General features: G+C 35.0%; 2 protein-coding genes across 2 annotated transcripts in view; one reads left to right on the top strand and one right to left on the bottom strand.

The window, feature by feature from the left end:
* CTNNA3 (catenin alpha 3) overlaps positions 1 to 22,364 on the top strand; it is a 1,620,658-nt gene that overhangs the window by 340,631 nt on the left and 1,257,663 nt on the right. The gene's annotated exons all lie outside the window — the stretch shown is intronic.
* LOC150010160 (heterogeneous nuclear ribonucleoprotein A1-like) lies at positions 21,063 to 22,120 on the bottom strand. The gene has a single exon (XM_090278089.1). The coding sequence runs from the start codon at positions 22,103 to 22,105 to the stop codon at positions 21,143 to 21,145; it is 963 nt and encodes a 320-aa protein (XP_090134215.1). The 5' UTR covers positions 22,106 to 22,120; the 3' UTR covers positions 21,063 to 21,142.

The raw sequence follows: 22,364 nt of genomic DNA, 5'->3' as shown, positions 1-22,364 counted from the left end.
GTCCTGAGCCTCTCTAAGGGTTCTGTAAAGCAAATCAGCTCTTTTGTGATCTTTATTCCTGTCTTTAATCTATAGCTTTCTCTTCCCTCCTAAGTATATTAGCCATTGTTCATTATCTCTCATTTCCAAGTATGTTGAAAATCTCGTTCAATGATGTTATTTTATTTATTTATTTAGCTAGTTATTTTTGTATATTTCATCTCCCTCTTTATTTTAGTGAAATTAGGGGTACAGTGTATATAAAAATATTCTGATCAAGCCAACATAAATATGTTGGTGTAATTTCAAAATAGTGGCATATAGGCCATCGACAGGTCATAGCTGGAACTTTGTGGTAGATGTTCTGAGGATGAATTATTGAGTCTGATTATTTTAGAGGATTGAAAGGTGGAGAGGGCTCTCCTGGTTCCAGAATCAGGACAAAGAAAGACTTGTACAAGTATAACAAATAGGCTAGAAGAGCTGGTATACAGAATTTGCTAAGTTAGCGGCACATTTAGAGTGCTTTCAAAGCTGGGTCACAGTGTTTTTATTTTTTTATGTAAGAAAACATCTAAAATTATTCTTAATATAGAATTAATCTAATTGTTACCTTCAAAACAATAGAATTATGTTTCCCAGTCTTTTTTAAATTGTTTTTTAAAATTACAGTTGTCCCATTTTTCCCCCCTTTGCTCTCACCTGCTTCACTCACCTCCCCCCTCTCCCATAGTCAATCCCCATTTAATTGTCCATGTCCATGGGTCATTTATATTTGTTCCTTGACTAGACTCTTCCCCTTATTTTCCCCCCACCGCAGTCTTTTTTATGTGCTTTCATATTTAGTTATTTTGGAAATGCTGAATTATAGCATCAAGCCATGGAAAAGTTACCTAGTTGGTGGGCAATTGCGCATGTAAATTGTGCTTTGTGAATAACTTATTTTTTTGTCCTTGGCATGTCAGTTAATCAGGTGATAAATTTCCATTTGTAAAATTTTATGAATCTAGGCAGTTATGATTTCTATAATGAGGATGTGGTAAGAGAAAATAAATACATAAAAGATAAAGCCAGGCAGGTGAAAATCTAAAATTTGCTAACTGGAGGAAGTCCCCAAAGAGCAGCCATTTAATGAGAGTTTCAAGTCTACTGATATGAATTTGGAGACACACTGAGGCTTTGGAAGCAGTGACTTGGATTTGAGTCATGTTTCTTCCCTTATCTAATGGTGCATGTTCTTGAGCCTCTTTGTAGTGCCTCATATAGTTGTTTAGAGGATATAGTGAGATAATGTAACTGAAACATAGTAAGCCTTTAGTAGTTATCATTACCGCTTTTACAAAATTTAATAGTGATAGAAGAAAGATGGTGGAGGAGTGAATGGAGGCTGTGCTTGCTTGCTCCCAACCACTGTCTGTAATTTAGAGTAATTTTGGATAGGGCACCTAAGTTAGTATCTGGATGCTGCCAGGAACTGAGCCTTGGAACTGCTGACAGCAGAGGAGTCTGTCTCAGAGTGACCTGTCTGGTGACCATTGCGGAGGAGAAGGGGGCAAGGCATGAGTTCTGGCTGGCTTGGCTCCCCAAGCTGCAGCTGGCAGTGTCCAAAAATTTTTTCGTGACCCTTGGTTTCCCCTGAAAGGAGTCATGGGTGAAGAGTAAGGCTGTGCCCTTTGGCAGAGCTAGGAGTGGGCCAGGTGGCATTTGGCTTTTGGCTCTGAGAGGGAAGGAGCAGCGTATTTGTGTGTGTGTGAGTGTGTGTATGTGCATGTGTGTGTGTCTGTGTCTTCTTTGGATTGTTTTTTTGTGGACCAGGGAGGAAAGGGTAGGGGCAGGGCAAGATTATTGAGGAACACACGTGGAAGAATGCACTCACCCACTCTCCACTGCCTGTCCAGGGTCGCAAGTGCACATGCCCGCAGGAGTGCCCTGGTATCCCCACCCCTCTGTGCAACCAGCCTGTCCCCAGCTGGCATGAAGAAACACCAGGGGTCCACCCACCCCAGTGGGCAAAAGACCCACCCATGGCCCACCCGGGGCCGGCACGCAGAAGTCCACCCACCGAAGCACACAAACAGTGAGCCAGTGGCCCATCTTCCCCTGGCCTGCATGGGGGAGTGAATTCACCCCTGGCTGAGGCCAAAGGAGGGTGAAATGAACTAGAGGCACTTTGTAAAAGTTTTGGGTACTGGCTCTGGAGAAAGAGCAGGAAGAACAGCAAACTAGATCCCAGTGCAGAATCATCCCCAGTGCTACAGGAGAAATCTCTTAAGCAGACTACTCCCCTCCAAGTGGCATCAGCCAGAAGCAGCAGCTCAACAACTGTCTACAAGAAGGTCACACCACAAAGGCAGGAAATAAAAGCAGGTCAATCTGAAAATAGAAACAAGAAGAAGAGCCACCCAAAATGGGTAGAAGAAATAACATCCCAACAAAAGGAAAGGAGGAATTCCCAGAAGGGGGGGATAGATGAAATAGAGGCAAGCAAACTATCAGAAATGGAATTCAAAACAATGGTAATGAGAAACCTCAATTAACTCAACAAACTCAGAGAAAACTACAATGAACTCCAGGGGAACTACAAAAAACTCCAGGGAAACTACAGAGGACTCCAGGGAAGCTATAAGGAACTCACTGAGAATTACAGGACATAGAAACTATCAATAAGAGCCAGGAAGAAATGAAGAATACAATTTCTGAACTGAAGAACACTGTAGAAGTGATCAAAAGCAGGGTAAATGAAACAGAGGATTGGATCTGTGAGCTTGAGGATGATGTAGAAAAAAATTCCCAGACAGTGCAACAAAATGAAAAAAGACTTAAAAAGAATGAAGAGAGGTTAACATAACAGGACAACATAAAACAATAATATCCGTACCATAGGGATACCAGAAGGAGAAGAAGAGGAGCAAGGGGGTAGAAAACCTGATTGAAAAATGACAGAAAACTTCCTGAACATGAGGAGAAAAAAAATCTCACAAGTATAGGAAGCACAGAGGGTCCCTATGAAGATGAACCCAAGGAGGCCCACTCCAAGGCACATCATAATTAAAATGACAACATTCAAAGACAAAGAGAAAATTCTAAAGGCAGCAAGAGAAAAACAGCAAATAAAATGCAAGGGAGCTCCGATAAGGCTATCAGCTGATTTCTCAACAGAAACACTACAAGCCAGAAGTGAATGGCAAAAAATATTTCAAGTAACGAAAATCAAAGGCCTACAACACAGGCTGCTCTACCCAGCAAGGCTCTCTTTCAAAATGGAAGGTGAAATGAGTTTCCCAGACAAAGGAAAACTAAAAGAATACACCTCCACCAAACCAGCATTGCAAGAGATGCTAAAGGGCCTGCTTTAAGAAGAAGAAAGAGAGAGAGAGGGAGAAGAACACAGGTACAAAGGCAAATGAATAAATACCTGTCAATAATAACCTTAAATGTAAATGGATTAAATGCTCCAATCAAAGGACATAGGGTAGAGGGATGGATATGAAAACATGACCCATGTATATGCTGTCTACAAGAGATACACCTCAAAACAAAAGATTTACACAGACCGAAAGTGAAGGGTTGGAAAAAATGATTCCAAGAAAATGGACATGAAAAAAAAGCTGGGTTAGCAATACTTATATCAGACAAAACATTTCACAGCAAAGGCCATAAAAAGAGACAAAGAAGGACATTTCATAATACTTAAGGGAAAAATCCATCAAGAAGATATAACCCTGATAATCATATATGCAACCAATATAGGAGCACCCAAATATATAAGAAAAATTTTGGAAGATTACAAGAAGGATATCGACAGCAACACACTCATAGTAGAGGATTTTTAACACCCCATTGTCAACGATGGACAGAATTTCGAAGCAAAGACACAAAGGATATTGACACGTTGACCAACACTCTAGATCAAATGGACTTAGTTGATACATATAGAACTTTTCAACCTGAAGAAGCAAAACATACATTCTTTTCAAGTGCACATGGCACATATTCAATGATAGATCATATGGTAGGACACAAAACAAGCCTTAACAAATTTAAGAAAATTGAAATTATATCAAGCATCTTCCTAGATCACAATGTCTTGAAACTGGAAATCAACTTCAAGAAAAAACTCAAAGACATTCAAACTCATGGAGAATGAATAACATGCTATTAACTAATGAATGGGTTAACAATGACATCAAGGAAGAAATCAAAAAGTTTCTGGAAACAAATGATAATGAACACACAACAGCCCAAAACCTATGGGACACAGCAAAAGCAGTCCTGAGAGGAAAGTTCATAACAATACAGGCCTACCTAAAAAAGATGTAACAATCTCAAATAAAAAAATATAACCCTACAGCTATAAGAACTAAGAGGACAACAACAAACAAAGCCCAGAGCGAGTAGAAGTAAGGAAATCATCAAGATCAGAGCGAAATTAAATGACATAGAGACTAAACAAACAATTCAAAAGATCAATAAAACCAGGAGCTGGTTCTTTGAAAAGATAAACACAGTAGAAATGCCTTTACCCAGGCTTATCAAGAAGAAAAGAGAGGACCAAAATGAACAAAATCAAAAATGAAAGAGGAGAAATCACAACCAATATCGCAGAAATACAAAGGCTTTAAAGAATTAATACAAACAACTGTACGGTAAGAAATTTGACACCTAGATGAAATGGACAAATTTCTTGAAACATATAATCTTCTAAAACTGAATCAAGAAGAAGCAGAAAAGCAGAAAGCCTGAATAGACTGATAACAACTAGTGAAATTGATGCAGTAATCCAAAAACTCCCAGGACACAAAAGCCCTGGACTGGATGGCTTCACAGGCAAACTTTACAAAACATTTATGGAAGAACTAATGCCTATTCCAAAAAATCCAAGAAGAAGGAAGACTCCCAAACTCTTTCTGTGAAGCTAGTATTATCCTAATTCCAAAACCAGGTCAAGACACAACAAAGAGAGAAAACTACAGGCCAATATTGCTGATGAACCTAGATGCCAAAATCCTCAACAAAATATTGGCAAACCGGATTCAGCAACACATTGAAAAGATCATACAGCATGATAAGTGGGATTCATCTCAGGGATGCAAGGATGGTTTAATATTCACAAATTAGTAAACATAATACACCACATAAACAAAATGAAAGACAAATATCACATGATCATATCAATAGATGCTGATAAAGAATTTGATAAAATATACCAATTTATGATGAAAACACTCAGCAAAATGGGAATAGAGGGAGCATATCTCAACATAATAAAGGCCACATATGAGAAACCTGAAGCTAACATCATACTCAATGTGCAAAAACTGAAAGCATTCCTCCTGAGGTCAAGAACAAGACAAGGATGTCCACTCTCTCCACTCCAATTAACATAGTGTTGGAAGTTCTAGCCACAGCAGTTAGACAAGAGAAAGAAATAAATGGCATCCAAATTGGAAAAGAGGAAGTAAAAGTGTCATTATTTGCAGATGATGTGATGGTGTACACAGAAAACTTTACAGACTTCATAAAAAAACTACTCAACTTAGTAAGTGAATTTGGTAAAATAGCAGGGTCCAAAGTCAATATTCAGAAATCAAAGGCATTTCTGTACACCAACGATAAAATATCAGAGATAGAAACTAGAAAAAAATCCCATTTACTATAGCTACAATAAAAATAAAGTACTTAGGAATAAACTTAACCAAGGAGGTATTAGACTTGTACTTGGAAAACTATATAACACTAAAGAAAGAAATTAAGGAAGATACAAATAAATAGAATTATATACCATGTTCATGGATGGGAAGAATCAACATTATTAAAATGTCCACACTCCTCAAAGCAATTTATAGATTCAATGCAATCCCTATTAAAATACAAGTGATGTATTTCACAGACCTAGGACAAATACTTCAAAAAATACCCTGAATAGCCACAGCAATCTTGAGGAAGAAGAACATGGTTGGAGGAATCACAATACCTATGCAAGTGCTGGTGAGGATGTGGAGAAAAGGGGACCCTAATGAAATGATGGTGGGAATGCAAACTGGTGCAGCCACTATGGAAAAGAGTATGAAATTTTCTCTGAAAACTAAAAATGGAACTGCCTTTTGACCCAGCAATTCCAGTGCTAGGATTATACCCAAAGAATCTGGAAACACCAATCAAAAAAAACTTATTCACCCCTATGTTCATAGCAGCACTATTTAAAATAGCCAAGTACTGGAAACACCCTCAATGCCCATATGTAGATGAGTGGATCACAAAACTGTGGTACATTTACACAATAGAATACTATGCAGCAGAAAGAAAGAAGGAACTCCTACCACTTGCAACAACATGATTAGACCTAGAGAGAATTATGCTTAGTGAGGTAAGCGGGGCATCAAAAAACAAATATTACCTAATACAGGAAACTAACCAACAGCACAAAAGAATAAAATTGAACCAGAGGCATGCAAGCATGGAGCAGACTAACAGGTACCAGGTGGTGAGGAGAGGGGAAGGGAGAGAAGGGGAATAAGTAAGGGAAGGGTCTAGTCAAGGAACTAGTATAAATGATCCATGGACTTGGACAACAGGGTTGGGATTGACTGTGGGAGAAGGGGTGGGCTGGGAGCAATGGGGGAAAAAATAGGACAACTATAATAGAAAAACAATAAATTTTTTTAAAAAGTAAAAAATAATTTAATAGTGAATTTTGCAGAGGGACTCAGCACACAAAGAACAAGGTCTTAGGAGTCAGCCAAGCTTTATTTAGTCTGAATCACACTTCTGGTCCTTTAAGCAGCATGGATTTGGGTTAGTTATTGACACACTCTGAGCTTCTTTCTTCCTTTTGAATGAAAATGGACCTTTCTAAATCAAGTATTTTAAATGAGACAAAATATGGAAAGTCCCTGGTCTATAGTAGGTACTCAAAAAACTGTAGTAATTATTAATTTTTGCTATTTCCTGAGTTAATCCTAGTTTGAATGTGTGTTTTTTAAAAGAAGCTTTCTAACAGATACACCTATAGCAGCAAAAAAGCTGACATTACCAAATTGTTTCATTGTCTGACACATTTTTTTTTTTTTTTTTTTTTTTTTGGTATTAGAATCCAGTCCCAGCAGCTTTGTGATTTAAATGTAAATTTCATCTCATCAGTGTTGACTCATTCATTGGAGTTGAAGTTCTCCTTCCTTGGGGTAGATGTTCTTTTCTTCCCTGATTGGCTAGTTCTTTACCAGCGACAGCAAAATTCTCATTACTGTGAGCCCTGCCAGCAGTGGAAGTGTGTGTAAATCCTCAGAGTCTAGGGTATGAACCAGTTGACATTTTATAGAATTTCACAGCTGGCATTTTTCTTTTTTTTTTTTTATTTATTTTTTTTTAGTTTGCACATCCTTTCCTTGGCATCAAGAGAAGGGGTTATGAACAACATCCTTACCAAAATAAAGCAAGGAGGCTGGAAAACAGAAGATTGAGGTCTTTTGCTACCACTTTAAATCCTCTCTTGAAGAGTGAGGTTTTTTTCCTTTTTATGAATAAGTGCTTGTAAAGAATGAAGACAACCATCTGCACTTGTTAATATACCCCTTGGACTTTAGTACTGAAGGAAAAGATTCTACACAATTTTCCATGCCACAAATCAATACATTAGTAACCTTTTCCCCACCTCTGACTTTTATTCCTCAGAACAGTGCTGAGACGTCCGGGAAAGTTGTAGAAAGTGATGTTTATGATTCTATAATAAAAAGATACCAGATCAAAATAGTACTAGGTCTGAAATCACTGCAGTTCCTTCAGGTTTTAAACTAGAGTGTTGTTTTGGGCTTCTGGGAGGTGGTGAAGCTGAAGGCTGAAGCAAGGGCTCATTTGTTAAAGGAGGTTACTATGGCCGTGCAACGATGATTGATTGGTCTGAGTAAATACTCTAGCCACTGCCTATTATACTTTGAGTTGCTCACCATTGGTCCCTGTTCACCTATATAGACTTAGTTTTCTCTAAGTGCTGTGCTGTGACATCAAGCATTCTCTTTTCCTCCCCACAAATAATTCATGTAAGCACATTAGGTGTTAATTACTGAACTTGTACACTTCTTTCTGTTTAAATGTTTTCCCATCAAAGACTGATTTAAAAAAACCTCGGAATCTGCCTTTTCAGAATGAGCAGTAATTTACTATGATGCTTTTGTGTTTGCAGATGATCAGTCCTATTTTTCACCTCTTCTTTGTGATGTTTTGCATTTTTGTTTTTACCATTATCTCTGCTTTTGTGAAATAATTTTTTTCTGAACAAGCTTTAAATCACGTTAGGCTTTATATTCTTGTTTCTTGTTTCATTTGTTTCCTTTCTGTTTCTGACAGGAACACTTTTGGCCCCATAAAACTCTACAGGCAGCCTTTTGTGAAACCACAGTGGGAATGTGGGATGCTTCTTTGTTTGTTTGTTTTAATCGTCATGGTTTTTGTGATTTGTGGATGTGTAGACTGGCTTCTCTGACATTTATAGATACTGTCAACTTTTATATTATAGATTTTCTTTGTAAAATATCCTTACAATTTATTATCTGTTCTGAGGTAGGTCCTGCTTCTGACTAATGTAAACTGGAGAATCTCATGTTCACTAGTGATAAACTTTACTATTTAAAAAAAATCTATATTATTGATCTTTAATTTGAGTAAATGTTCTGCTTTCTAATTTTTGAAAACAGTTATAGAAAAGTCAAGAAAGTCACCCTTTTTGATACTGCATATGTTGCAATTTTTATAATATAGTAAATAATTATGTTGGATAAGGTCTCCTGTTATTTATCATGGGGATTACATTTCTTAAATGCCAATGCACTGTTAATTCAATTATATGTAGAAAATTGCAGTTTGTAATAATAACCATTGCGTTTTCTTCTCCCTTTCTCTTTTCTACTTATTTTTTAATCAAGAAAAACATGTGACTATTGCCATCTTGCTTGGGATTTAGTAACTTGTACTTTGATTTCTTGTCCTTAACTCCGTTCTGGAGCTTTTGGCTAACAGTTGCATCTTCACTTTTGTTTCTTTATCTCTTAAGTACAAATAATATTACAATATACTATTAAAATGCATTGAGTAGTGCATTTAGATGATGTAATATAGGTAAAACTCTTAGAACAGTGCGTGATACAGAGTAAGCGCTACATTAGTGTTAACTATTAGCTGATTTTTAAAATGTGGCATTGTGTTCAAGTAGTAGAATTCTTTGTAGCTGTGTATGTAAAGAAAAACATGAACTAGAGGCAGCATTATGGAAAATGAGACATTTTCCTCTGATTTCTCTTTACTGAATTATCTATTCCAACTAATCCTTGTTGACCTTACTGAGTACTGTAGTTTTGAGATTTTATACTAAATGGAGACAAAGAAAATATTTTGAATAAATGTGGGCATTTGAAATGACAGACTCATTAAGCTATAAAAATGATCTGATTCAAGAACAGCCATGGATTTTTAAAGATGCTTTTAGATTCATAATTCTGGTGATGTTATGCAATGTGGTTCTAAGCCGAAACTAATGAGAAAGTATACCTCAGTCTTCTTCCTACTCCACTTTGTTATGCATTATGTAATCAGTTCTCACAATAAGATGCCTTACTTTGTTAGTCATTGCAAAATGCCTCCCTTTTGGCATTTACAGTGTTGATATTTCTGACATACAGTTTTTCAAATGCTGTTTTTGAAGATGATTCAGATATTTTCCAAGTTCCATGGTTAATTCTAAGACTTTTTAAATTTCTTGAACTCAGTAAAATTGCAGGCAATGTTCTTAGCATTTCTTACCATATTGATTTTAAAGCTTGGCCTTACATTAAACTTGGGAAGATTTTGAAACCTCCTCTGTGAGTTTTATAATCTCATCTTTTAATGCATCTATTTGCTAATGTGAGCTGTGTTTGCGCAAGTATGCATAATCAGCATTGTCAAGGTGGCCCTAGGCAAATCTTGGAGCACAGGAAAACTTCTGCTTATTAAAAACCATTGCTCAAACTGACTTATAGGCAGACTGACCATATAAATGGTCACTAACCCTTTTCTATATCAGAGCATGTCACACTTTCAATTTCTTTTGTCAAAGAAATGGATTTATCAATGGCTGTCACATAACATATTGTGATTCAAAATTATTCATACCTGCAGTGTTTGAATTTCAAAGGTGATATTACGGGGAAGGCATTTCTTGACTAATGGATTGAACAAAATTTTGGGCTCTTATTTAATAAAATCTAGCACCCATTTATGATAAAAACTCTCAGCAAAGTGGGGATAGAGACACATACCTAAACATAGTAAAGGCCATATATGACAAATCCACTCCCAGCATCATACTCAATGGGCAGAAACTATAAGTGTTCCCCTTAAGATTGGGAACAAGACAGGGACGTCCACTTTCACCTCTCTTATTCAACTCAGTGCCGGAAGTCCTAGACACAGCAATCAGGTAAGAAAAAGAAACGAGAGGCATTCAAGTTGGAAAAGAAGAAGTAAAACTATATTAGCAGATGACATGATACTTTACACAGAAAACCCCAAAGATTCTACCAAGAAATTATTAGAACTGATAAATGAATTCAGCAAAGTAGCAGGATATAAAATTAAAATCCCCAAATCAGTTGCATTTTTATATGCTGATAATGAACTAATGGGAAGGGAAATTAAGAAAATAATCCCATTCACAATTGCTTCAAAAAGAATAAAGTAACTAGGAATAAATCCAACCAAGGATGTAAAAGAAAATCATGACACTGAAGAAAGAAATTGAAGAAAGCACATACTGTGTTCATGGATAGGAAGAATGAACATCATTAAAATGTCCATGCTACCTAAAGTAATCTCTCAAGATTCCAATGTTGTATTTCACAGAACTAGAACAAATATTTCAAGAATTCATATGGAACCACAAAAGGCCCCGCATAGCAACAGCAATCATGAGAAAGAAGAACAAGTTGGAGGAATCATGCTATCTAATATCAAATTATAATATCACAATAACCAAAATAGCATGGTACTGGCATAGAAACAGACATATAGATCAATGGAACAGAATGGAGAGCCCAAAAATAAACTTAAAATCTTTATAGTCAATTAATATTCAACAGAGGAAGCAAGTACATACAATGGGCTAAAGATAGTTTAGTCAATATATGGATTTGGGAAAATTAGACAGGTACATGCAGAAAAATGACACTAGACACAAGAATAAATTCAACATAGAATAAAGACTTAAATATTAGACCCCAAACCATAAAAATCCTAGAAGAGCCCTGGCTGCTGTGGTTCAGTGGATTAGGCATCGGCCTGTGAACCAAGTGTCGCTGGTTCGATTCCCAGTCAGGGCACATGACTAGGTTGCATGTTAGGTTCCCAGTTGGGGGCACAAGTGAGAGGCAACCACACAGTGATGTTTCTCTCCCTCTATTTTTCCTTTCCCCTCTCTCTACAAACAAACAAACAAATAAATAAACAAACAAACAAATAAATAAATTATTAAAAAAAAAAAGCCTAGAAGAAAACATAGGCAGTAAAATGTCAGACTTTGCTTGTAACAATATTTTATCTGAAACATTTTCCCAGGCAAGGGAAACAAAAGGAAAAATAAACATATGGGACTACATCAAACTACAAAGGTTTTGCACAGCAAAGGAGACCATCAGCAAAATAAAAAAATAACCCACAGAATGGGAGAACACATTCACCAATGCATCTGATAAGGGGTTAACATCCAAAATTTATAAAGAACTTATAAAACTCAACACCAAAAAAAATCATCATCTTTTCTATCATTACTCTTAGTGAGATACACCTCTGTGATTTTACTCCCTCTAGATAATGGCTTTTATTTAGGAAATGAATTTACTGGGTTTATTTCTTACTTAGCACAGTGCTAATATATATGAAATATGCTTAGTAAATACATGTTGCTTGATTAATTACTCATTTAGCAATACTGCATTCTAATAAAGGACCACTGAAGATGTTACACTTTAATCCAAAGTAATGAATTTATAATGGTGGGATTGTGTACATTAGGCAGAATGGTAAAGGAGATGTATTTGAAAAGGTGGTCTTTCTAACACCATTCCAATCATACTTTATGCATATGCTACTTTTAAAGCTACTCTACTTGAGTAATCATAGGAAAGAAGCAAAATTAGAGAGCAAGGTCACCTAGCATCCTGTGGCTAAGAAACTGAGAATATGTTTGTTAGACAAAAACATGGAAGCTCATAAATTAGAGGCAAGAAAGTTAGAACATGAAGTAGTGTAAAAATAATCATGAAGTAGGGAGCAGACAGCTATCTCAGCAATATGTATTACATACATTTTATAGTTTAAGTACTTTCACATGTGTATTACCTTGTCATAATCTTTTTAAACCCTACTTGTAATAAGAATTACTCATTCTTTGTAAAGTGATGCAAACCTCCAGACTAAATGATTTGCTCAGGTCTTGTTGACTTGCTGAGAAGCATGTGAGCCAAAAATTATATCTAGATCTTCTAATTCAAAATGCTTTTTTTATGTGAATGCATAATACAACTTCAGGGTCAAGGTTGAAATTTGAATTTTTAGATTTATGTTTGAGTCCTAAGGCTGATAAAGAAGGACTAAAGACATGTCACAAATTTTTATGAATAAAAACATGAAGAGACAATCAGGGGACACTAAAAGACTATCTTAGGTTTCACTCTGTTTGATATTTAGATTCTTAGAATGGAAATTTGGGTGAAAGCATAAAAAATGTGAACATTTGTAAATATGGTTTGGAGAATATTCTTTGAACACCTCTAATCCTAGAACAACATTGGGCCTAATAGAAAGCATATTTAAATTACTTATTGATGTGATGAACATTTAAATGTTTTTCTACTAAGAAAGTGATTTTTAATATCCGTTCAACATTGGGGCCTCAATTTTTATGGAAAGAGATATAATAAGCTGGGTATCATTTAAAGTTAAAAAATTCCAGGCTAAACAAAATGCCATGAAAGATTGCTAGGTATTTACTTTTGGAAAACTATGTATGGTTACTTTGAGAATTTGGATACTAGGAAAAATATGTTCAGAAATAATCATTGTAGAAATTAGTGATAAAATGCAGATTTTTGAAGAGGTAATGCACTTTTAGAGGGAACCATGGAAGGGCTTATTCTTCTTAGTATCTAGTGGATTGTTTGACACACAGTAGGCAATTAATAAATATTAAGGAAATAAGTGACTTCATGAATTCTTGGGCATTCAAGTCAGTTTTGTTAAACTTCTGATCATGATGTAAGTAGAGTCTAAGTGGTTATTACTTTTCAGGTCCTGAAAGTCAGCACCTGAACACTTCTTGTTCTCGCTTTAAGAAAAGCTCTCAGATATATTTATAGAAATCTGCATAAAATATTTATTTTATATTCTATTGTATATTACCTGTAATATTATTTGTTCATTATTGCTTTTAACAAAAGACAAACTTGAGTTTTATTTGCCTAAATAGTCTTAAAAAAGAAGAACAAGACAAAAAAAAACACATGTGAATAAAAGGGACTAAATGAATAATTAAGTGACAGAATTATGGAAAAAAAAGTCATGCATGAAACACTAGTCTACTCGCTGTTTAATAGAACCTGCACTTTTGTTTGGTGAATCAGAATCAAAGTATAGGATCAGTGTCCTTATTAAAAAACTCCCTGAGTAAAACAGTATGGTTATAAATATCAAACAGTCAGAAGGCTACAGACATAAGATATCTCACTATAATATCTCCCACATTATATGTAATAAGGCATTTATATAAGAACATAAAGTAAGAACACTGCCCAGGTATAAAGAGAGATTTATGTGGCAATGAGAACATTAGCTTTTGCCTTCTCTAGTTTAAACTGAAATTTGTGCTTTCAGCATTGTACTTTAGGATTATTTTTTGAGTTATAAAACCACAAACCCATTTTTAACTTCCCTAGAGCCTACTTGTTCTTAAAAAAACAGGCTTAGAATTATATCTATGTAATTATCACTCACACACTTAAAAAGCTCAGCTGTGTATCATATGATGATCAAGAAACTATTTAGATAATTTTTGTTTGATAGTGTTTTATAGTTAACCAGAACAGGAACAGAATCATAGACATAGAGATCATTGGGAGTGTTATGAGCTGGGAGGTGGAAAGGGGAGAATGAGGGAAAAGAAGAGTATGTTAAGAATAGTATAGGAAAAAAAAAAAGAATAGTATAGGAAATGGAGAAGCCAAAACACTTGTATGCATGGGCATGAACTAAAGGGATGGGGGGTGCTGGAGGGAATGGGGGTATTGGGAAGAGGGGTAAAAAGGGGAAAAACTGGGATAACTGTAACAGCATAAACAAAAAAATATACTTAAAAGTCATTATTTGCTATCAGAATTATAAAATAAATACGTTTATAGGTGGAAATTGGTAAAATGTATGACTCATAAGTAAGTACTTATGTAAGCATAAAACATTATTAAGGATGCTTTGGTTTTAAATTTGAAGGAATACACTAATAAAAAGAATTTGCATTTGGCCATTTAACATTTTTATTTAACTAAACTTTTTAACTCTAAAATATTTAAGTTGATTTTGTTCTGAGTTTCATTAAAAAATTTCATTAGGTATTTTTAATGTCCACAATGTTGAAGTTGCTGTTTTCCTCCTTGTATTGTCCTGTTACCTCCCTTATTTGATCTTAAATGATCTTAATTAAAGTTTAGATTAAATATTTTATACTGTATTCTGTTTCTTTACCAGTGGGAAATAAATGCCTAACATCACTTGGAAAGTTTTCAAAGCAATGTTAAATTTCTAGATAATTAACCCCAAGAAAATTGCTAGAGCATCCCACATTGTCTAATTGAATGTAGAGATAAAAATATTTTAGTGAAAAAAAATAGTCATCCTATTGAGTGGTCATTCATCCAGGTAAAAATCCAGTAATGATAAAATTTGTGTCCATTACTTTTCCAAAAAGAGATATAAAGCAATGTGTTTTTTTATGGTCTATATTTATTGCTAACTTAATAATAATAAATGTAATGTTCTGGTATTTTTAGCTGTTAAAATGGATCAAAAGAAGGCAAGGAGTAAACAATTCAGACAGAATAATCCTGGCATAAAATCAAGATGATCTAGTATTAGGAGTAGGTTTCCCAGCTCAGTTTCAGGCCAGAAAAGACAGGTGTGAAATATCAACATAATGGAAAGCAAGGATCTACAACCAAGATTAATTTACCCAGAAAGGCTTTCACTTAAAATTCAAGGAGAAATACAGAGCTTTCCAGACATGAAAATACTAAGGGTGTTTGTTACCATCAGAAAAGTATTACAAGAAATGTTAAAGGATCTTCTTGAAGGATAAGAATAAGAATTAGAATAATAAGAATAAAAATAGAGGAACATAGTTAAAAGAATAAAATAAAAATAAATACATACCTATCAATAATCACTTTAAATATAAATGGCTTAAATGCTCCAATCAGACACAGGGTAGCTGAATGGATAAGAAAACAGGACCCATATATATGCTCTCTACAAGAGATCCACCTCAGAATGAAAGATACACACAGTCTACAAATAAGGGATGAAAAAAGATATTTTATGCAAACTCAAATGAAAAACAAAGACTGAGTTATCAATACTTATATCTGACAAAATAGACTTGAAAATAAGCCTATAGTAAGAGATGAAAAAGAACACTACATAATGATAATGGGAGCAGTCCAACAGAAGGATATAACTTTTATAAACGTTTCTGCACCCATCATAGGAACACCTAAATATAAAAAACAAATCTTGATGAACAAAAAGGGGGAGGTAAACATCAAGACAGTCATAGCAGGTAACTAACACCCCATTGATATCAATGGATAGGCCTTCAAGACAGAAAATCAATGAGGAACAGAGGCCTTAAATAAGACAACATATAAGATGGATTTAATAGATATATTCAGAGCATTCCACTCCAAAACAGTAGAATGTGCATTCTTTTCAAGTGTGCATGGAACATTTTCTAGGATAAACTACATGTTAGGACACAAAAGTTCTCCATCTTGAGTTTATTCTGGTGTATGGTATAAGTTGGTGGTCTAGTTTCAGTTTTTTGCATGTCCCTGTCCAGTTCTCCCAACACCATTTGTTGAAGAGGCTCTTTTCACTCCATTTTATGTTCCTTCCCACTTCGTTAAATATTAGTTGACCATATAGACCTAGGCTTATTTTGGCTCTCTGTTCTGTCCCATTGATCTAGATGTCTGTTCTTATGCCAGTACCAGACTGTTCTGATTAAAGTGGCCTTGTAGTATAGTTTGATATCAGGTATTGTGGTTCCTCCTACTGTCTCCTTCTTCCTCAAGGTTGCTGTGGCTATTTGAGGTCTTTTTTTTTTTGTTCCATATAAATTTTTAAAGTATTTGTTCTAGATCTGTGAAATATGCCATTGATATTTTAATAGGGATTGCATTGAATCTATAAATTGGTTTGGGTAGTATGCACATTTTAATGATGTTGATTCTTCCCATCCATGAACATGGTACATGCTTTCATTTATTTGTATCTTCTTTAATTTCTTTCCTCAGTTTTCTGAGTACAGGTCTTTTACCTCCTTGGTTAAGTTTATTCCTAAGTACTTAATTTTTCTTGTTGCTATAGTAAGTGGGATTTTTTTGTAGTTTTTATCTCTGATATTTTATTGTTGGTGTACAGAAAGGCTTTTAATTACTGAATATTGACTTTGTACCCTGCTATTTTTCCCAATTCACTTATTAAGTTGAGGAGTTTTTTTGTGGAGTCTGTAGGATTTTCTATGTATACTATCATGTCCTCTGCAAATAATGACACTTTTACTTCTTCTTTTCCAATTTGGATGCCATTTATTTATTTTTATTTTCTGATTGCTGTGGCTAGAACTTCCAAAACTATGTTAAATAGGAGTGGAGAGAGTGGAATCCTTGTCTTGTTCCTGATCTCAGGGGAAATGCTTTCAGATTTTGCCCATTGAGTATGATGTTGGCTTCAGGTTTCTCTTATATGGCCTTTATTATGTTGAAGTATGCTTCCTCTATTCCCACTTGCTGAATGGTTTCCAATTAGGCATTATTTCAACACCAGTAGCCTGCTCTTTTTAATCAAGCAACTGAATGGAAACTATGAATTGTAGTTGACATGCTTGAGAACAGTCAGATATAGGCTCAGGTCCTATAATCATGCAGAAAGTTGAGCACCGCAAGGTGCTGTTCTGTGTTAGTTTACTTCTTTGTGAACCTCTCACCTTGATTCAGTGTTTATTTTCCATTTAAATTTCAGGAAATTTTTATTTTGGTGATTAATTTAGTTGAGTCTCTCAAAAAATTTGAAATAAAAAAGTCAACTAAATAGACCTGTCAATTTGAATCTTATGAAGACTGGATAACAATATCCTAAATTCTGATATTATTTTGCTATTGGATATTGATTGTATTTTCTCCAAATTTACTTCACAGTAGAAAAAAGTTAAACTCCTCTGATGCTATCAAAAGCTCTATAAAGACTTTGAATAGAAGAGTGCAATAAAATTGGACTAATAAATATGTAAGAAGTAAAGTGTACAATTCAGTAGTTTTTAGTGTAGTTACAGAGTTGTGCAATAATTAATCAATTTGATTTTAGAACATTTTATTACTTCCAAAGGAACCCTGTACCCATTAATAGTTGTTTGCCTCACTTTCCTGCCCACACAACCACTAATTTATTGATATTTTCTCTCTCTATAGATTTGCCTATAGATATTGCATATAAATTAAATCATACAATGTTGTCTTTTGTGACTGGCTTCTTTAACTAGCATAAACTTCTCAAGATTAATCCATATTGTAGCATGTATCAGTACTCTGTACATTTTTACTGACAATATTTCATTATGTAGATATGCTCCATTTTATTTGTTCATTCATCAATTGATGGATGTTTGGGTTGCTTACAATTTTTGGCTATTATGAATAGCGCTGCTCTGAACATTTGTGTGTCAGTATTTATGTGGACATATACTTTCATTTCTCTTGATTATGTATTGAGGAGAGTGGTTGCTGGACCACATGGTAACTCTATGACTAACATTTTGAGGAACTGCCTGTTTCCCAAGTAGATGCCCCATGTTACACTTCTACTAGAAATGTGTGGAAGTTCTGGTTTTTTCCTATCTTTGCCAGTCGTTGTTGTTGTCTCTTTTGATCATAGCCATCTTAGTGCATATGACATGTTATCTCATTATAATTTTATTTGCACTTTTTTGATGGCTAATGCTGTCAAACATCTTTCATGTGCTTGTTGGCCATCTGTATCTCTTCCTTGGAAGAATGACTGTTCAGATACTTCTCCATTTTTAATTGGATTATCATTTTACTATTGATTTCTTATAGTTCTTCATATATTTTAGATGCAAAACCCTTCTTTTCTTATTTGCAAAAATTTTGTAACATTTTCTGTGTTGTTCTTTCACTTTGTTAATGGTATCCTTAAGTGTAAAAAAGTTTTGATGAAGTCCAATATATATATTTCTTTTATTGTTTGTGCTTTTGTTCTTATACCTAAGAAACCACTGCCTAATCTAAGGTTGGGAAGACATAGTCCTATATGTTCTTTTAAAAGTTTTATAGTCTTAGGTCATATAGGAAGGTGTGTGATCCTTTTTGAGGTAATTTTTGTAAATGGTATAAGGTAGGGGTCCAGTTTCCTTCTTTTGTATATAAATATCCAGTTGTACTAGCACCATTTGTTGAAAAGATTGTTCTTTCTCCATTGAGTTGTCCTGGTGTCCTTGTTGAAAATCAATTGGCTATAAATTTAAGGGTTTACTTTTTGAACTTTTAATTTTATCTGATTGGTCTATATGTCTATCATTATGCCACTAACACTTTTGATAGCCTTTTAGTAAGTTCTGAAATTGTGAGTCCTCCAGTTTTGTTCTTTGTAAAAAATTGTTTTGGTTATTCTGGGGCTATATTCAGATTTTCATACAAATTTTAGGTTCATCTTGTCAATCTCTGTAAAAAAGACAGCTGGTATTTTAATAGAACTTATAGTTCAATTTGGGGAAAATATTGCCTTCATAACAATATTAACTCTTTCAGTACATGACATGGAAAGTCATTTCACTTATTTGTCTTTTTAAATTTCGTTTAATTATATTTTGTAATTTTCAGTGTAGAAGTCTTGCACCACTTTTGTTACTCATTACTAATTATTTTATTCTCTGATACTCTTATAAGTAGAATTAATTTCTTAATTTTATATTCAGATCATTCGCTGCACGTGAATAGATATACAATTGATTTTTGCACACTGATATTGTGTCCTGCAACCTTGCTAATCTTGTTTATTAGCTCGAATAGTATTTTTTGGTGAATTTCTTAGGGTTTTCTACATCCCAGTTCATGTTATTTCCAAATAGAGATAGCTTTATTCCTTCCTTCTCAATCAGGATGAATTTATTTATTTTTCTTCCTTAAATTATCTCACTAGAGCTTTTAGTACAACATTGAATAAAAGTGAAAGAATGCATCCTTGTCTCAGTCCTGATCATATGGAGAAAGCATTTAGTCTTTCATCATTAAGTATGATTTTAGCTGTGTTTTTAAAATAGATTCTCTTTGTCAGGTTGAAGAATATTTCTGACTAAAATTGAATGTCTCTGAGTATACATTCCTTGCAAATCCAACAATGAATAAAATGGGGAAGTTTAATCCACATTGTAGTGGTGGAGCTAGAGAACCTTGAGGAACATAGTAGAACAATTAGTCCAAGGATGATGTACTGTATTTTCTTGTGCGTTATGCTTTTAAAAGAAGTGATATTGAAGAGAACTAGGTCTTCCTAGTAAGATCTGCTTTTCATACTTAAAAAAGTCCTTTTTTATTAACTAATCTTTTAAAGATACATTTTTTTATGCCTTTGAATGTTCCATGAATTTGTATAATGGTCAGGATTTATTGTGAACTATAATATTTCTAAATCATTTATGTAGCAACCACTTATCTCAGACTGGAATGACCATTGCTATAAATATATAAGACGTTTAGTGGTAGTTCACATCAAAGTTAGCCTTATGCTTCATTTGGACTATATAAGCATTTGTGATATAAGTTAGTCATAAAGTCTTCTTGATGGCAGTAAAGAAATGAAGGGATTCTTGTTGACTCTGTTATGCAAATATGGAATGAATCTTTGAATGGTTTATATCTGCATTAGAGGAAAACACCAACCTTCTGGGAGCTTTCTGCATTCCAGCATCATGCATCTGTTGTATTTATGATAGAAACAGGGCAGAAAAAAAGAATATTTAGTCATCTGCTGATTCCATTTGGTGCTAAACACATACTTTTCTCTAGAGTGCAAGAATGCTAATTTATTTTATGTACCAGAGTGGATTGTAGCCATTCCTACAGACACAAGAATTTAATTTGGCAAAATCTAAACAGTAAATACTCTTCACATGGATGTTCCATAATCAGTATATAATTCTTGAGTAAGGCCAAATATTTGTTAATTCTGGGTTTTACCTTAAAATAGGTAGACATGCACAGTTGACTTTTCAACTATAGCCATTATATTTTGAGTTCAGAAGCTTCCTATATGCATTCTGGAACGCATGAATTAGGACCCAAGTAAAACACCTAGTGAGTCCTAAGATATACAGGTGAATTTGTTCTAAGATCTGTCTCTGGAATGAGAGATAAAAAGAACAGGAAGTTTTATGCTATCTCCTTTCTCATGTATAACTAGACGTTTTTCTAGTATTTTACCCACATTTGTGATTTTTTTTTTTTAAAGACACATTTATTCAGAGTCATGATCAGACTATTACATTTAGCAATCAACAGCACGGGTGCAAAAAAAAGAAAAAAGAAAAAAGAAAAACTACATTAAAAACCCTTTGTTGGAATGCTTTACACTTTCCACAGAACAGAAACTAAAATAACCTGTTATACAATTAGTCACAAATACAGTCCTTGAGTTTTTTGCCCATTCACATGAGTATTGTCTAAAACATGTCTTCTTTGTAGCAGCTAGGCCCTGCCACCATTGTGCTTGGCTGAGTTCACAAATCTGTTGTAATGTGTAGCTTCCCTGTCACTTCTCTGGCTCTCCTCTCCTGCTAAGCTTTGTTTCCTGGTAGTAATTAAAACCTTCTGCCACTGCCATAGCTACTGCTGCTGCTGGAACCGCCATAGCCACCTTGGTTTCGTGGTTTGGCAAAGTATTGGCCTCCACCACCATAAGGACCAGAGCTTCTGCCGACAAAGTTTCCTCCTTTCATGGGTCCAAAATTTGAAGATTGATTGTTGTAATTGCCAAAATCATTGTAGCTTCCGCCACCTCTAAAATTACTTCCATCATTACCAAATCCATTATAGCCATCCCCACTGCCACCATATCCACCACCACCACGGCTACCACCAAAGCCACCTCGACCACTGAAGTTTCCTCCACGACCAAAGTTGTCATTCCCACCAAAACCACCTCCACGACCACCTCCGAAGTTTCCAGAACCACTTCGACCTCTTTGGCTAGATGAAGCACTAGCCATCTCTTGCTTAGATAGGGCTTTTCTCACTTCACAGTTGTGACCATTTACAGTATGGTATTTCTGAATGACAATCTTGTCTATAGAGTTATGGACATCAAAGGTTACAAAAGCAAAGCCTTTCTTTTTGCCACTGCCTCGGTCAGTCATGATTTCAATCACTTCAATTTTCCCATATTGTTCAAAATAATCTCTTAGGTGATGTTCCTCAGTGTCCTCTTTAATAACACCGACAAAAATCTTTTTCACAGTTAAGTGTGCACCAGGTCTTTGAGAATCTTCTCTTGAGACAGCCCTCTTTGGTTCCACAACTCTTCCATCCACATTGTGTGGCCTAGCATTCATGGCTGCATCCACCTCCTCCACAGTGGCGTATGTGACAAACCCAAAGCCTCTGGAGCGCTTGGTATTTGGATGTCTCATCACCACACAGTCTGTGAGCGTTCCCCATTGCTCAAAATGGCTCCTCAGACTCTCATCTGTTGTTTCAAAGCTCAAACCTCCAATAAAGAGCTTTCGTAGCTGTTCCAGCTCTTTGGGAGACTCTGACTTAGACATGACGACTTCAGGGCAGGAGACTTCAACGACGCTTACTCAGCGGCGTCCACCGGCAGAAAGGACATTTGTGATTTTTTTATGTGTGATTAATAATATCTTTCAAATTGTTAATTACAGATTTTTAATTTGGCTTGAAATACATCCATTCATTAAATATATATTATCAAGTATCTTTCATGTGTCCTCATGGAGTTTATATTCCATTGGAGAAGACAAAAAGCAAGTATGATAAATAACTATAATATAATGTATATTAGTG

This window comes from Furipterus horrens, unplaced genomic scaffold, assembly GCF_987537825.1.
Source record: "Furipterus horrens unplaced genomic scaffold, mFurHor1.1.pri manual_scaffold_5, whole genome shotgun sequence".
In the NCBI taxonomy this organism is placed as follows: Eukaryota; Metazoa; Chordata; class Mammalia; order Chiroptera; family Furipteridae; genus Furipterus; species Furipterus horrens.
This window is presented reverse-complemented; position numbering and strand designations above follow the sequence as displayed.

Coding starts and splice junctions, on each gene's coding strand:
- LOC150010160 (XM_090278089.1), bottom strand. CDS start 22,105: ATGTCTAAGTCAGAGTCTCCCAAAGAGCTGGAACAGCTACGAAAGCTC.